At 36.5% G+C, this 17,390-nt stretch overlaps 1 protein-coding gene across 3 annotated transcripts; it reads right to left on the bottom strand.

The window, feature by feature from the left end:
• Positions 1 to 5,707: 5,707 nt before the first annotated feature.
• LOC139981636 (ribonucleoside-diphosphate reductase subunit M2 B-like) lies at positions 5,708 to 15,270 on the bottom strand. Of its 3 annotated transcripts, XR_011797902.1 has the most exons (9): positions 15,113 to 15,270; positions 13,698 to 14,276; positions 12,718 to 12,782; positions 12,130 to 12,276; positions 11,327 to 11,417; positions 10,388 to 10,535; positions 9,367 to 9,637; positions 7,919 to 8,798; positions 5,708 to 7,857 (listed from the first exon to the last, which is right to left on the bottom strand). XR_011797902.1 is itself a non-coding variant. In XM_071994178.1 (8 exons), exons 2-8 carry the CDS (start codon positions 14,239 to 14,241, stop codon positions 8,643 to 8,645), a joined length of 1,422 nt encoding a protein of 473 aa, XP_071850279.1. In that variant the 5' UTR covers positions 14,242 to 14,276; positions 15,113 to 15,270; the 3' UTR covers positions 5,708 to 8,642. The 3 variants fall into 3 exon arrangements, 2 of the variants coding, with proteins under 2 accessions (XP_071850279.1, XP_071850292.1); XM_071994178.1 differs by having other exon boundaries at positions 5,708 to 8,798; XM_071994191.1 differs by lacking the exon at positions 15,113 to 15,270 and adding an exon at positions 14,800 to 15,051 and having other exon boundaries at positions 5,708 to 8,798.
• Between the last annotated feature and the right edge of the window lie 2,120 nt (positions 15,271 to 17,390).

Here is a 17,390-nt window from a genome sequence, read left to right as displayed (position 1 = left end):
GATATTGAATATTTTGTTCCAAACAAAGAATTGATTTAATTTGCATGTTAACATTTCCATAGCTTCTTGGTATCCATCGGCATTTCGGCAGTAGCTCCCAACACACTAGACTAAAAATGTGGTGGAAGTGGTGTCTGTTGGATGTAACTAGAATTCAAGTTCACAATCTGCTATTTGCATTGTAATTAAGCTGGTAGATTGAGGCTCTTAACCTTTGAAAACTAAACAAATTTTTTAAAGTGAGGAAAACTCAAGGAGGCACTGGAGATTGTAAACTATAACATGAAAGATGGCTTTTATCCAAAAGTATGACAAATTGGGGTGTGTGTGTTAGGGGGGGGGTGGGGTGTGGGGTGTGGTTCAGAGGACCCTTTTGTTCATTCTCATGCAAATATTCAGTTATGTTGCTATCTCATCTTTCAATTATCCCATGTATTTCCATTCAAGGAAGTCAAGTATGTAAAGAAACTTGAAACATCTTGAAACATCCAAGAACGCTTTGTGACTGTATTTTGCAATTTGTTTTCCTCCAAATTTAATAGCTATTATGCAGTTGCTGTGAATACTTAAATGTCATGAGGAATCCTTACCTAATGCACAATTTACTAAGAAAAGATGACTGTTTGGTATCAGATTAGAATCATTAAGGAACTCAAGATTAAAGACTAGTTCGATTTGTTTTTTTCGTTCTCTCTCAAAATCTTTCCGAGAGTAAATCACAACAAGTTCCTGTTTACTCTTTGGATGGATTTAAGATTGGCTCTGTTTCATTTGTTTATTTGTGTTTCTCAACTTCCTGGTTAATTAATATCAAGCTTACTTCCTGTTTTTTGTGTCAAAGTATGGAATCATGCCATGAATATGATATATATTATTATAACAATGATGATTATGATGATGATGATGTAATAGAAATATCTTTATCATGCATTGTTTAATGTAAACATACCTTTTAAGGAGCAGGTCGAGATGAAGTTATTGTTTTGTGATCACGAAGCCTAAACAAAATCAAACACGCTGAAAATGACCGATAACATGACAAAGAATAATTTGTGTTTTATTCTTTGGCAGAGGCAGAAAGGAATCTTTTCAATGGTGATGGAGAGTATATGATATGCCTTGGCTTTGTAAACATGATAACTCAAACACTACTTGCTAGGTGAACTTCATATATGGTATGTGGATGCACAGTGTTCAGTACAAGAACACTACTGTTTTCTGCAGAGGTCAAAGGTCATTTCAGGTCAACAGAGGTTAAGATCTGAAAACCTTGTGAACACCATGACTGCTAAAAGCTAAGTTAAATGCCTGAAGATGAGAGATACAAATATCACATGGTGTCACAAGGAAACTAATTCATTGTATGGACTGTCTATTTCTTCTCTATGATTACACCGAGAAAGGGAAAGTTAACCAATGTTTGCCACTAGTCACAAAGTATAAGATTGTGCACAGTGTGTAAAAATCATTAAATTTGTGAAGTTTCGCTGGGTCGTTATTACTGTACACCTTGTCTTAGTACAGTAATTGTTGTTACATCTGAACACTTGTCATATATATGTAGAACATAACATGTACAGAATGATATTGAACAAATCATTGCCCGCATTTACTCTTCTTCAAAATATGAAGAAGAAAAAAACAAACCATTTGCTATCTCTTGTAAATCACTTGCAGAACAAGCTATGAAGCTTTAACTATATTTTCATCTCAGACCCGCTGTTTTTTTTTAAATTTGTGTTGTAATGTCAATTAGCATTTGGCCATATTTATGGAGATGTGGTGTTTCAGTATCTGTAAACAATATCTTATGCATAGCTCAAAGGTTGCTGTATTTCCACTGTTAATTCTACGTCATTGCCAGGGAGTTCTCCCCATTTCTCTGCAAACATTATGATTCAATTCCCTTTTAAGTTTGAATGGCAGCAGATATGTCTAGAATCATCCATTGAAGTGACTATCAAAACCAAATGTCTGCAGTGACCTAACATAGACAATCATCATGATGAAATCTGAAAACATTTGTTGATTTTTGTTTATGCAATTGTGAGTAACTGAAAAATATTCTTATGATTAAGTTAAAATGCTTGGAAAACCTTTCACATGACCCAAATTCTTTTGTTCGAAAATATTTCAAAGCATTAAGAACTTTATTTTATTTATATTCTTGCTAAGATTCTGAGGTAAGCCATATTGAAGTTATCAATATTCATGAGATGGGAGGGGGGAGGGAGAAATGGGACTCAAATTGGACATTTTGTTTTGGGACAGGGGGCTTCCAAGGGTGTGAACTGGGGTGGGGAAAAGCCCTGTCATTGAAATGAAATGAAATTGAAAAGAACTCTATTCATATTCAAAGAATCCATTATCAAAATAAAGCATATATGAAACAATTGTTGTTATCCTTCTCTTTACTAAGAAATGGTTCGAAGTACAAAACTCATCTCTCTGTTATAGAATGGTTGGTTCTAAATGGATGTTATATTTTGATGGTTCTAAGTGGATATAGTTATATGCATGTATTGATGTTTAGGGGCTTTGATGTGTGTGGGTTATTTTTTCATTTTGCCTTTTACTTCAAAATAAAGGAAAAAAGAAAGAAAAGAGAAAAAACCTCACTCACATAGAACTGCTGAGTTGTCACGTTTTAAGCAGCTTACAGAATAAACATTGATACATGCACAAAGATTTATCCACTTGGAACCACCAAAAAATTGCATCAATTTTTTTGGGGTAAGTAAAAGAAGGCAAATGTTGGGATTGAACCAGGGACCTTGTGATGTCAATTTGTTTCCTCTACCACAAGACCACCAGGAGGAGTGCTGCAATTGGTTTCCTTAGAAATATTTAAACATCCAAATTTGGGTACTTAGAATGTTTTCCTTAAAAGAATTTTCCCATCGGGGAGGGGCCGCGCAGGAACCTTGTCAGGGGGAGGGAGTCCGCGCAACTCACCTAGGCCGCGCAGGAACCTTGTCAGGGGGATGGGGGCCACACAGCCTCACTTAGGCCGCGCAGAGAACCTTGTCAGCTGGACCTGACCTATCCAGCAGAGTCCTTTTGCGGCGATTGCTCACCCAGGACTTGAACCGCTAGTGGCGTGATGACCCAGCGATCCATTGGCAACGGAGTAGCCCATTACACCATTTTGGTTCCCAATGGGAAAACTTTGTTTCTTACTTTTATACTTCAGCCTTCTCCACAGATCAGAAAAGTAAAAGCCTCTACCTGGACTTGAACCACAGACATTGGAATTGTCTGATGCATTCCCTTACATAGCACTACCAACTGTGCCACAGCAACAGTTGAGAAATAATGCTCGTTTCTAATATTTAAACCTCAGAATGGAAGTATGAAAATTTTAGAAAACTAAAAGCCTCTACATGGGCTTGAACCAGAGACATTGGAATTGTCTGACACATTCCCTTGCATAGCACTACCAACTGTGCCACAGCAACTGTTGAGAAATAATGCTCGTTTCTAATATTTAAACCCCAGAATGGAAGTATGAAAAGATCAGAAAATTAAAAGCCTCTAACCTGGGCTTGAACCAGAGACATTGGAATTGTCTGACATATTCCCTTGCAGAGCACTACCAACTGTGCCACAGCAACTGTTGAGAAATAATACTCGTTTCTAATATTTAAACCTTAGAATGGAAGGATGAAAATATCAAAAAATTGAAAGCCTCTACCTGGGCTTGAACCTGAGACATTGGAATTGTCTGACACATTCCCTTGCAGAGCACTACCAACTGTGCCACAGCAACTGTTGAGAATAATGCTTGTTTCTAATATTTAAACCTCTGAATGGAAAGATGAAAATATCAGAAAATTAAAAGCCTCTACCTGGGCTTGAACCACAGACATTCAAATTGTCTGATGCATTCCCTTGCATAGCACTACCAACTGTGCCACAGCAACTGTTAAGAAATAATGCTCGTTTCTAATATTTCAATCTCAGAATGGAAGGATGAAAAAAAAAAATTAAAAGCCTCTACCTGGGCTTGAACCAGAGACATTGGAATTGTCTGACATATTCCCTTACATAGCACTACCAACTGTGCCACAGCAATTGTTGAGAAATAATGCTCGTTTCTAATATTACAACCCCAGATTGGAAGTATGAAAAGATCAGAAAATCAAAATGCTGTCTCTGATGGGGTTTGAACTCCAGACAAGGAGTTTGTCAGACTCACAGTTAAACAGCACTAACCACTCTGCCACTGTAACTGTTGATAAACAATGCTTGATTTTAAATATTTGAACTGAAGAATGGGAGGAACAAGCCAAAAATTGTATCTGGGATTGTAACCCTGGGTAGAGTGCTAACACAGTGTGCCACAATAACTGTTGAGCATTACTTGACCTTGAGAATGCCAGGGAAAATGACTAGGGTTGCAACAAAAACATTCAACAGAGAAGCAGCTTGCTGTGCCAGAATTCATTTTGATAAGTTGTGTTTGTTTGCAGGATGTCCTGTTACAAATTCCTGGAAGAAACACCTTTCTACAAGCCCTCCCCAACATGTACTGACAGTACCAATTCTGATTGTATTGATTCTTTGCCAATGGCAAACGAATTCTATGTGATGTCATATGTGTGTTTGACACCTTGGCATAAAAGCAGGTCATGGGATTCACTCCATACTTAATATGCAGAGGATGCATCTTGATCAGAAGAACCCTATTGCATCTGTGGTGGTCAAGCATCATTTGAGGTCACCAGAGGTCAACGTCTGAAAACATTGTAAATGCTCTACTTCAAAGCTTGAACTTCAAACTCAATGGAATGTGACTCTGCCTTAGACAGTACAAGACTCTAAAGGTCAGTTCAGGTCACCAGAGGTCAAAGTCTGAAAACCTTTTAAATGCTCTACTTAAAAGCTTGGATGAACTTCAAAGTCAGAATTTGACTCCACCTTAGACACCCTAAAGGCCATTTGACACCAATTACAACTTACAGTCATTTATTTGCATAATAATATGCAGCATGGAATCAGTGACATTTTTGGCTTTCTGGTTCTTTGCTTACTGTCAACACCATTTTAAAAATAAACAAAAACAAAATCTGAAGACAAGAGTTTGTGTAACAACACTAGCTAAGCTAAATGACGTTGGAGGAAACCTTTCAGGCTGTGAGGCATCAAGTTACATAAGATCTGTACTAATTTGGATCTGTGGAGGAGATTTGGAGGATTGTAGTGCAAACAGATTCTCTTAACAAGTGATTTAACCAAGAGAGCGTGTTGGCTAAGGCGTCGGACTCGTGATCCAAGGATTGCTGGTTCGATTCATGCCTAGTTCATTACATTGTGTCCTTGGGCAAGATGCTTGATCTCAATTGCCTCTCTCCACCCAGGGGTTAAATGGGTACCTGTGAGGTAACATGTCCTTGGGCTCAGCATATAACTGCAGCCGACTGGAGGGATTGTCTTTGGGACAGGTTATCAATGACCAGGGGTAATATAATGTCTGTAAAGCGCTTTGAGACGTATCACTGGTGTAAAGCGCTATATAAAAAGTCAAATATACATAGATATATATATATATCAAATAATCACATTTCAGTCTTCAAGTTGAAACTGATTATCAAATTTGAGACAAATGAAGAAAAATATATTTTGAAATTTAACAAAGAATTTTATTGCATTCACAAGAAATCATTCCTTTACATGATAAGCATGAATAGTGATATCTTTTTTTACCCTTTCTTTTAAACAGAATGAACTGTTGCTGTAGTAAGTTAATATTATTCATAAAAGTTATTAAAAGGAAGCACCTCAAAGTCATATCTACAAAGTTCACATTTTTTGAAAATAGTGTCACGTCTTTGGCAAGCCATATGTGCAATAATTTGATAAACCGAGTTTATCGCAGTTAAACTCTGTTTTTCAAACGATAAACTCAGTTTATCGAATGGATAACCGTGTTTTTCGCGATAATCTCAGTTTATCGAGCGAAAAGCAGAGCTTAACGGCGATAAACTCGGTTTATCGAATTATTGCACATGTGGCTTGCCATACACGTCCCTTTCACAACTGAGACATGACAATCTACAGTTTACTATGCATTCTGCAGGGTGCTGGACCAGTACAGACTTAACATGCAAGTTTAGTACGTTGGGTATGTGAGGAAAGTGTGACACCCAGGTTTGATTTTGTTGTGACCACTACCCCCCTCCCCCCCCGACAAACCCCTTCCCAACCTAAGCCTCAAAAAACTTTAAAAAGCATCTACAAACAATGTCACAGAATCCGTACAAAGTAATGTAACACATCCCAAAAAATATGAATAACAAATAAAACACAAAACAAATCTAAATAACACATAAAATGCTCTTTAATTGTAAAACGTTTGCATTTTCTACTGCAAGTAAATCACAGTAGGAGATTACTGGACCACACCATAGACCCTTTCAGTACCCAGAGTTTCAAACAATGCTAGCAATTATTTCTATTGTCTTCTTGTATAAATCATGCAATCAGCTCATGAAAGCCTCATCATTGAAACAATACATCAAATTCAACCCAGAATCTTAAATGCAAATTAAGCCAGGACTACCAGTGGTTACAGCCTCACTTGAAGAGCATTGGTAAATTTTTACAAAGAAAAGTTTAGAAATGAACCCAAATTTGAAGGGATTCTCAGGTTTGTCCTGTTGCAATTCATACTGAGCATGTTTGGTGAAATTGATTGACACCAAGAGTCAAAGGCTAAAAGACTGCTTTCAATCAATGGATTATTGACAGCCAATGTTGTATTTAGACAGATAACAAACAAAAAATTACACTTCAAAAATATAGAACTCAAGCACAATGTTATGTTCTTAAAACTTAAAAAGGTAGATTTTTTTTAAATATAGGAACTCTTCAAAACTGCATAAATCTGGTCAATTTAGCATGTCATGTTTCGATGCTAACATTTTACCCAATTCCTCATGGTCTTTTTTTTTCGTAACTTTTTTTTAAATATTTTCTCTTTGCTTGGCTGATTTGTTTTTTATTTCCGCAAAATATGTTACAATTTTATCTACCGATTTCGATAAAATATTTGCATGCAATGATAAGAAAGACATATACATATATCAAAAGGTGTTCAGCCATACTGTAGCTCTGAAGTCTTATTGGATATGTGTGTGCAACATTTTACAGAATTGGATTACTTCCAGGTTTCTATGTATAATACAATTTACTGTAAACTTAATGTTGAAATCCTACGTTATTATGAAGGGTGCTACCCATCTCTTTTCTATTTTTACTTCAATATTACAGAAAATGGAGAAAATAAGTTGAAACTATGCAGAATCTACGTTAGCATTTTTATTAATACTTCTCACAAAGCGTCTACGTCAAAATATAAATCAAAATGGAAGTTAACTATTTACTTAGCCTATCTAGATGTATGGCTTTTGCCTGATCTAATGAAAACTTTATATTATAAGCAGAACCATGTAGGTTCAGTTGAAACTGACAAATCCACGGGAAGAAATGCCGTCTTGAAAAAGGAGTGAAAATACTCTTTAACGAATACTATATTTTCTTCATAATACTGAGCTGAGTTGACAGTACGATAGCTTTAAATAAAATTGAGAGAAAATGTTTCTAGAAAATAAAAAGATTACTTGGGACGTAGACTTCCCATTGTGCTTTACAGGTCCACCTTGTTATTTAAAACAGGAAGCAAGGTTAACATGAAACATGTTTCATTTTATGATTCACAGCACAGATCTGTTTGGAGTAACCTTAGTAATGGAAGAAAGTAAGATTCTTATGATGTACTTTGTAGAATTTAATTTGCCAACAATTTTTTTTTTCTTTTTCCTTTTTTGTCATTAAGATAGCAAAAAAAGATTAAACCTTAGTAAGGGAAGAAATTCTTTTTCTTTTTGGTCATTAAGATAGCAAAAAAACATTAAACCTTAGTAATTGAAGAAATTAAGATTCTTATGATGATGTACTTTGTAGAATTTAATTTGCGAACAATTTTTTTTCTTTTTGGTCATTAAGATAGCAAAAAAACATTAAACAACATGCTGTATGTATGTAAATCATAAATGAATGCACGTGAAGGAATGAATAATGAAATACACATTTAAGGACATTGTTACCTGCTAAACTAAAATCAATTTTAAAAATCCTTCCTTCCTACCTTCCAATAACAGAAAGCTCATTGGAGGATTAAATATTAATGGTTTGATATCAATGAAGAGACGGATGCTTTACAGGTTTAGGGGTTTCCCCCTTAAACCCTCATGAAAGAAAAGAAAATGGAGGAATTATAGCCAGAGAGATGATCAGGAACTGATCTTTAAAAGAGTCAACAGCCAAATGGGACATTGAAATATTGACCTTTGACATGGTAACTGTCACTTTGTAGTTTTAAACTAAATGTTTTTATACATGGATCTGCTTCTGCAAGAATAAGGCTTTAAATGTGTTTTTTTTTCTCGAAAAGGTGAACAATTTCTATCAAATGTAAATTGCTGCCTAGGATCCATATGAAATAAATAAATAAGTGGTGTGTAGTACGTCCAAGACCATTGTCTTTGTCATGCATTCCTGATGAGTAAATTCCCTGAGTGTAATGAAAAAACCTTAGTCCACCGAATGCGCCACTGTCATTAAGCATCATTGCGGTCGGCTCAGAAGTCAAGATCCGTCCTGAATTCACGTCGCTGGTCGTCCTCGCCCATCATGTTCGCACGTTTGTATTCGCCGACCCTTCTCTCAAAGAAATTGGACTTGCCTTGCAGAGAGATGAACTCCATGAAATCAAACGGATTAGACGTTTTGTAAACCTAGAGGAAGCAAAAGAACAGAGAATATTGGTGTCTGCGATAATGATCATTTGTGGCCGGGAGGGCTGTCCATGGTCTGTAAAGATAAACCAAAGCTGCGCCTACAGTGTACTGCACTGTTTACGTACTGTTTACCTACCTGTGAAAACTCAGCTGACTATAAAACAGCACCAGAGCAAAACTCTTTTATTTTCGACTTCTTAATTTTGTTTGATAAGACAACTTTTCAAGTGTTTTTAAATACTTAGGTAATTATTCTTTAATTAAAACAGATCAACTTCATTAGTCCAAAGAATTTACTTTCTTCTGAAATCAATATTATTTCTCTTGAACCCGTTTTCTACCATTTTTGTTTGATAAGTAAGTTTTTCGGATCAATGTCCTCAATTTTTCTTCCCAAATTTTGAGACTGTTCCATGTGGAGAGTTTATACCATGACACCTAGGCAACCAGTTTCCTTCCCCTCCCAACAGTGGCAAACTTCTAGAATTGCCTGTAACTGAAGATTAATGAAGTAAACATCACAAATTAGAAGAGTAACCATGGCATGAACAAACAAAGAATGTACCTTTTCACATCCAAGTTCTACCAGGAGTCGATCGGCTACAAACTCGATGTACTGCGCCATGAGGGCGACATTCATACCGATCAGCCCTACGGGTACGGCTTTGCAGAGGAATTCCTTCTCGATGGCGACCGCATCGCTGATGATCTCTACGATCCGATCCTGTGATGGTTTATGCTTGATGTAGTTAAACAGCAGGCAGGCAAAGTCACAGTGTAGTCCTTCGTCCCGAGATATCAGTTCGTTGGAATAGGTCAGGCCGGGGAGGAGTCCTCTGTAGTATGTACAAGATGAAATAGAATTAAAAAACTTAAAAACCAAAATATAACAAAATAAAAGGGAAAAAAGATGAAACTAACTGAATGCAAACCAACTCCATAACATTCATGACACTTAATATAAGATATCCATAAGTTAAAATAGTTTTAAAAAAAAAGCTGGAATACATGAGACTATAAATTTCCAAAAGAAAAATAACAAAAATAAAAACGAAAAAAAAACAAACAATTGACTGCAAACCAACTCTATAGCATACATGAAACTTAATATAAGATATCCATAAGTTAAAATAGTTTCAGAACAAAATAACAAAACTAAAATGGCAAAAGATAAAAACAATTGACTGCAAACCGACTCTATAAAATACATGACACAAAGCTGGAATACATGAGACTATCCAGAGGGAAATTTCGAGCACTTTTTTTAACTCTTATCATTTAGGCTGCCGTTAATGTACAGGACTATGATGCAGTAACAACTTTGCATACAGTGTGTTTTCCTTGTTTTTCTTTCTCACTGTTTTACCTTTGCTTTGAAAATAAGAGAGTGAATGATTTGGCTGGGGGATACTTAACATTAAGAAACGGCTTCAGATACTTTTTTTTTTCTTCTTCAGTAAACCATGTGACAAACTGATTAGCAACTTATGACAACCATCTTCAAACCCCTGGCTGCCACTGAACTTCACCCTTGACTTATAGTTAATGTGACATAATGATATGCAAAGCATAGAAAAGAATGTTACCGTTTTTTCAACCAAAATATGGCTGCGAAAGACCCAGAGAAGAAAATGCCCTCCACTGATGCAAATGCTACTAGCCTCTCAGCGAATGATGCCTCGGAACTTGAAATCCACTTCAATGCCCAGTCTGCTTTTTTTTTGACACATGGCACTACAGAGAAAATATTAAGACATTTCAAGACATTTGGAACCAGTGATTTCATATGCAAGGCTCTCTTTGCTAATCCTGGTTTTGCATCCATCACAAAAAAGAAACATTTTGTTTTAAGTAGTTTTTGAAAAGCTGGCTGCGAGTCAGAACCATATTCATGAATTATTTATTAGATCAAAAGATTAGAAATTGCATAGCAATTGTGGACATATCTGAGCATGTTGTTAATGGGCAGTGGCAAAGTATTTGGCATTAGGACAGTACCATAGATTGCACAGGAATGAGGTGCAGTGCACATGGCCCAATTCAGTGCATGGCCCAATTCAGTATACATGGCCCAATTCAGTATACATGGCCCAATTCAGTACACATGGCCCAATTCAGTACACATTAAGGCCAGCAGCACCATATCTAAACTGTACCACTATCTGACATATTCTCACAATCCAAAATTACTGGTGCAGTGGTGCATGCTGGGAGTTGTTTACAAATTAGCTTATGAATAATCATGCATTGTATTATAGACGAAGCAATATAGCATTAGTCTTTATCGTTATATATCTAATACACCCAGGTCCTTCCAACAAATTTTCTAGTAATTTTAGCATATCTTTTTGTATCACTTTTATGCTAGACTCCTTAAATACTTCCGTTCTGTTTTCTATTCTCAAGTTATAACAGGTCTGTGAGAGACACTGTGACGTGTGTGTGTTTTTTCTTTACTCATTCTAAAGGGTAAATTAGTCAATGCTTTACAATAGTTAAGAATGAACAAACATTTAAGTTCTTACATGTTTCTACGGCTCGAAATAACCTCTGTTTTTCAACAGGATCTTTAATATAGGCCTCAATCAGTAGACTATACATCTCCGAGTGAACATTCTGAAAAGAGGAAAAATACAGGGAATGGCATTAATTTAATCAAGAAAAGAAATAAACTCAAAAGTTTGCCTGCTAAAAATGTGTCCCATTAATGTTTTGGTACACAAACATTGATGTTTTGGTTTGAATTCTTCATTTGTTCCATCCCTGCATATGAGCCAAAATGTTGGCAACCATTATTTATACGTTATGCGATTTATTTGCTACACAATAGTCAAAATCAAATGCATATTGGGGATTTAAGCTTTGATATTAATGCCATGCAACACTGGAGAATATTTATACAGTATATATATTTGGCTGTGTCCAGTGAGATTACAAAGTCCCCAATCTCTGAAGAAGAAACTTTTCTTTAGAGGCCTACTGTATGAGCTTCAAAAATTTTTTAACAAATTTTAAAATTGGCATTTTATCAACAAAACATTAAGAATGCACACAAATAATCAGCACAAGTTATTTTCACAGGATTTGCTGATATGTCTCAAAGTTCATCCAATGTCGTGACCCATCCAAAACTTGAATGTCCTGAAGTTTGCAATCATTGAGCCACAGCTAAGCTGGAGAGAACTCTGTATAACTCCAATACCATGCCTTGCCATTGCCAGGTCTAAATTACTAGTATATCTTTACATTAGTACAAATTCTAAACTTCCTTTTTTTCCTTGAATTTTCTTTGGAATGTTTCCTTCTTTTTTTCTTTCTTTTCACTCACCTCCATTGCTATTTGAAAGCCGTAAAAGCATCTAGCTTCCGTAACCTGAACTTCCTGACTAAATCTCTCCACCAGGTTTTCATTGACGATTCCATCGCTGGCCGCAAAGAAAGCTAGAATGTGAGATATGAAGTGGACTTCTTCTGGCTGTAATTTAAGGAAATTTTAAGAAATGCCATCAATGTCATGCAAATTGAGCTCAGATTTTAGTCTAAATACATTGGTGAGTAATGCAAAATAATAAAAGAATATTTAGTGTAAGAGATCAGTAATCTGAGAGGCATATGAGTTACTTGAGGGCTAGTCATAAATGACAGTTTAGTTTACAAGTCTAAAGTGATCGCAAAAGTTTAAAATCTGCCAACCAAATTATATGGATATACGTACTGTCGAATAATGGTCACTCACTTTTAAGTTTTACAGCCACATTAAAAGCAACGTCTGTCACCGAGACCAAAAAAATTTATAAAATCATCTCTATGCACTCTCCAGGAATGTACTTTCTTGGCAGGAGAGAGGGGGAGTGGGAGGAAAGGTAAGGAAACTATTATGAACTATAAATAACAAAAAAAATAAAAAATCACTCACCTTTAAGCTGCACCAGTCTTTCATATCTTTGCCGAGATCAACTTCTTCACAGGTCCAAAATGAGGCTGTATTTGATGAAATAAAATGAATTTGGAGTCAAAACATGACACACAGAGTTGGCTCAGAATGTTTAAGTATAGACCTGGGTATCTTATTACCCTAGACAAAACTTTACATTTAAGCTCTGTAAGTTAACATCTTGTACAGTTTGTAGATCTGATTTATGCAAATAATTTACATGAATTTCATGTCTGACATTTCATATCACAGGCTTGATATTTATTTAATTTCCTTTTTCCTTTTTTTTTTTTTGGCTGGTTTGCTGGTAACTCCTCAAACAAACTGGACTTTCTGTTTTAAGTGTCTAGTCCAATCAGCAGAGGCATTAATTTGTCCAACAGGACAAATTGATGTTAACAAGAAGGGTATATGACGCAAACTGACTGGAAAATTATAAACAGACTTTTCTAAAGAGGAGAGAATTGTTTCTTGCTGGAATTGGATCTAAAACAGTGATCTCTTGCTTAAAAATGCTATGCTATGCAACTGAGTCATCCAGTTTTACAGCTGGTGGGGCTCCCGAACTAGCAGCACAATTTTTTGGTATCCAGTTTGAATAGTTTGTTAGCCAAACAGTTCTTTGTTTGCTTCTTTTTAAATTGAATGATGTCTTATAGATAATTGAAAGTTCTTCAGACAACCTGAAGGATGGTGTGGGTTATCATGGCTTGAGTCATCATTCATGGAACGCTAAATAACCTTCATCACCTATGTACATGTGAGTGAGCATGAAGAATTTAAGGAAGAAACACGCACTAAAGTTAGTAGAAAAGTGAGACAAAAACATGACAAGGTAATGATGACGTATGATGTAACCCAGAATGTTTTGTACATGGAAATAATAAAAATAAACTGTCGTTAATTAATATATGATTTTTAATGTACATCAAAGGAGTCAAAATCAATATCTTCTTTCTTACCTTGTGCTTTCTTATAGTACGCCCAAATATCACTGTACTGGATTGGGAGTACAACATAGCGATCTGGGTTCTCTCGCAAAAGAGGTTCGTCTCTTTCTAGACATTTCAAAGTCATTTGGCTTTTAGAAAGTTTTGTTGTCTTTTCCGATGGTTTGCTTTGAGGCTTTGAGACAGACGATCCATCGGGTTCAACCTGACTTTGAATGCACTGTCCATTCAGGATTGTCTCTTGTGTTTTATGTGTGGAATTCCTTGAAGATTCATCAGAGGTCTTTCCTGAAGGATACATGTTTTCAGCCCCTGTGTTTCTTCCTGAGCTTAGGGCTTGGTCTCTAGGACATTTGTTACAATGCTGACATGTTAGGCAAGATGGTGAGTTTGGCATGATACTGTTGAAGTCTGCATCCTGAACAACTGATGCTGGAGTATGGCTGCTTGACAAAGAGTCTGGAGTTGCCATATTATTGCTTAGGCTTCCCAAGTTTTCATCACTGGGAAGCGAAGGAAGATGTTCCGATAATCTGACTTTATCCTCTGGGTACATGATGAATTTGAAGAAGTGGAGGTAACTGAACGTACCTATTGAACAAACATATCATAAATACTGTAGAACACATGTATTATTACAGTATGATTACAACATTTCTTCCCCCTAACAAATATTTAACAATAAAAAGTTTTTATCTTTCCCTTCAGAGTCTTTCCTAAGTCGGTTTAGCTATATGTTACTTCTGGATTGTCAAGAACATATACTTTGGACATGTTTCAGTGATGATGCCCATGACCCTCCACAAAATCACACTTCCTCAACCAATGCTACTTAAAAAGCATCAACATTATTCTACTTATCATCCCCATTATTTCACAATTTATATCATATTTCCAACTTTGATATGCAACATGTTGTCTCAAATATGGTTTGGGCAAATAACTCAGCACTACTTAAATTCAGTACTGTGTTACTATTTGTGGTTGTAACTCGTGTTTCTCTTTGCTTAGATAGGCCTTGGCTACCAGTACCACGTTACACATCACCAGGGCAGCCTAACTCTAGTAGAGGGCTAGCCTAGGCCTACACCTGATATGCAAACCAAAGCCTTACCTAGGCATAGCTAGTCTGGTTGCAAATTTTCATTTCTGTATTGCAAGTGTCATTTTTGACGTTACATACAGAATTCCGACAGTAACCCAAACACTGCAATTTGCGGAGCTCGGTTAACTGTAAGGTAGCTTGGGCCCAGCATTACATAAATAGACCTAGCCTAACTCATCTCTGTTATTCCGTTGGTGTTTAGCCTAGCGTAAGTCACTCCTGTACAATACATGCTGTAGCATTGCCAAGACTAGAGTAATGTTACATCATTCGCATCTGCTATTGTGATATAACTTTGCAAATCATTACTTGTTTTTCCTACCTATCAAGATTCTGGATCATGGCCCAAATAAAACCCAAAATGCAGGTGTAATACAAATTGCAAAAGAAAAGATGCTGCCGGCTTAATTAAGTCTAGGCCAATGACTGTGGCTTAACTCTTTCGAGACAGGACTCCACAGAGTAACATGTCTGTAGACTGGACGCTATCCATGGATTGTTTATTATGAAATTGGCGTGACGTCACACAAAGCCTATTATGTGCAAGTCAAAACTCGAAATCATTTTTTGGATTCTCATGTCAATGCTCATAGTCTGCCCGTGGAACATCAACATGGCCTTGTATATTATTATCAAAGAAACTGTAAGAGTGTATTGCTTCCCCGTATCATTCATCCCAAAATGTCATTCCCAAAATAACATTTTTTTTTATAATGATGTTTTCCTAAATTTCATCAGTATTTTGCTATTTTTTCCAACTGATAAGCCTACGCTAGAGATCGAGTCAAAAACTTATCACCTATCAAAGCAGTTCATATTTTAACTACCGAGATATTCGGTTGTTATGGTTGAACGCAACCTGCTAAACATTTGGGACCAATTTGGACTGAGAAACAGAACTCATAATAATGAAACATATTTGAGCAGCTTTAGCCTTCCTTAATAGTTTTAAGGCAATATTGATGGCTTTTCATTAAACAATGTACTATATAAGCAGCCTGATTGTATGGGATGTTATCGTAGAAATAAAAGATGGCCGGGAGAATGACGTACAGGAATTACTGGGACACTTGTCATTTTGACGGCGCTAAGTATACATGTGTCTGCTGTGCGCATATAGGCTTCGGTCTGGACTTATCAGAATTGGCCCCAATTTTAGCACGCCAAGTGTCTCAGTGTGGGTTACCATTTTTATAGTGACAGTATATAAACTACATATTGCAGTTTGAGCATGGTGACCATTATCTGACTGTCTAGCAAATTTGATGACTATTAACAACGTGAAATTAATCGACCAACTGGGCAATAAATTGCATGCTTCGCATTTAAAGGCATTGAAGACTCGCCCCAAACAGCGTGCCGCCATCTTAAAAAAGTTAACTTTCCGTTTGCTTCCAAGTGAAGTTTTTCTCTTGTCGCTACAAAATGCAGACAGTAATGAAACGTGATACCTTGTTATCTTTAGCTGGACCTGAGATGTCCATCGCTGCTATGTACACTGTGCTGTGGGTATTGACCGTAGCTGCATGTATTGACCTTTCACTAGTTTCTAAGTTACCGACGGTAGCAAGCTGTGTGTGTATTTTCTGGGATCGATGGTGGTGTCTAACACTTCTGTTGCACCTCATTCGAAACTAGGTCAGATTACCGGCAGTATACGTTTCTTTTTGCGCGAGTTTTTCACACCCTGTAACACAGTAGGCCATATAAATTAATATTTGATTTACCATTTGATTAGTACGTGATAATATACTGGACAAGCGCCCTCTATATGGTAATTTATCCCGCAATACGAATTGACAAGCGTCTTTACCAAGACTAATCGAATCCAAAATATGTCCCTCGATTGGTCTTAGTGTAGTCTGTTTTTATATGCGTATATCTGCTCGTTCGGTTGTTACTCAGTACTACAGTCTACAAACCTGTCACACTTATAGGCGCAAATATCAATTAAATGCATTAAATTATCGCCGTCCCCCAAATATGTTAGTCAATTTTAACACAGTTAACGACCCCAGGTTAGACTCTAGCTACGGGCGTTCCTTGTGTTGGCCCTCAATATTCTATTGTTAGTACTAGCCTATGCAGCCTATATCTGTCTGCTTTACCTATAGTTCAAGGCTTATGGTAGACATGTTTTCAGGGGTTAGATAAGATACTCTTCACCTAGTCGACGTAAAGTATTTGAACTTGATGCAAGACCACGTGGTATGGAAATGCCTAAGTTATGATGTGTTGACTAATTAGTGGATCGAACGTTAGCGTCAGTGTGGCCTGTATATCGGTTAATAACACCAGGGAGTGTTATAACAACTCCCTGATAACACATAAGAGCCGCCTACAAAAGAAACCACGACAGTTTCAAAACGTATAGAGTTCGGTTTATGAAAGATTAGACACTGTTGTATTTTAAGGATATAAAATCTATTTTTTTCCCCAACTTTATGGCATTATGGCTGAAGTTCTTTATGTAAGTTCTAAATGTAAGTGTACCATGCCTGTAGATTAACCAAGCTCAGTAAAATTTATGGGACGCCGAAAGTTCTTGTAGGCAAAATGGAACCAGTTATACAACTCATACTTCCCGATTTAAAAATATA

Source organism: Apostichopus japonicus, chromosome 2, assembly GCF_037975245.1.
Source record: "Apostichopus japonicus isolate 1M-3 chromosome 2, ASM3797524v1, whole genome shotgun sequence".
NCBI lineage: Eukaryota > Metazoa > Echinodermata > Holothuroidea > Aspidochirotida > Stichopodidae > Apostichopus > Apostichopus japonicus.
This window is presented reverse-complemented; position numbering and strand designations above follow the sequence as displayed.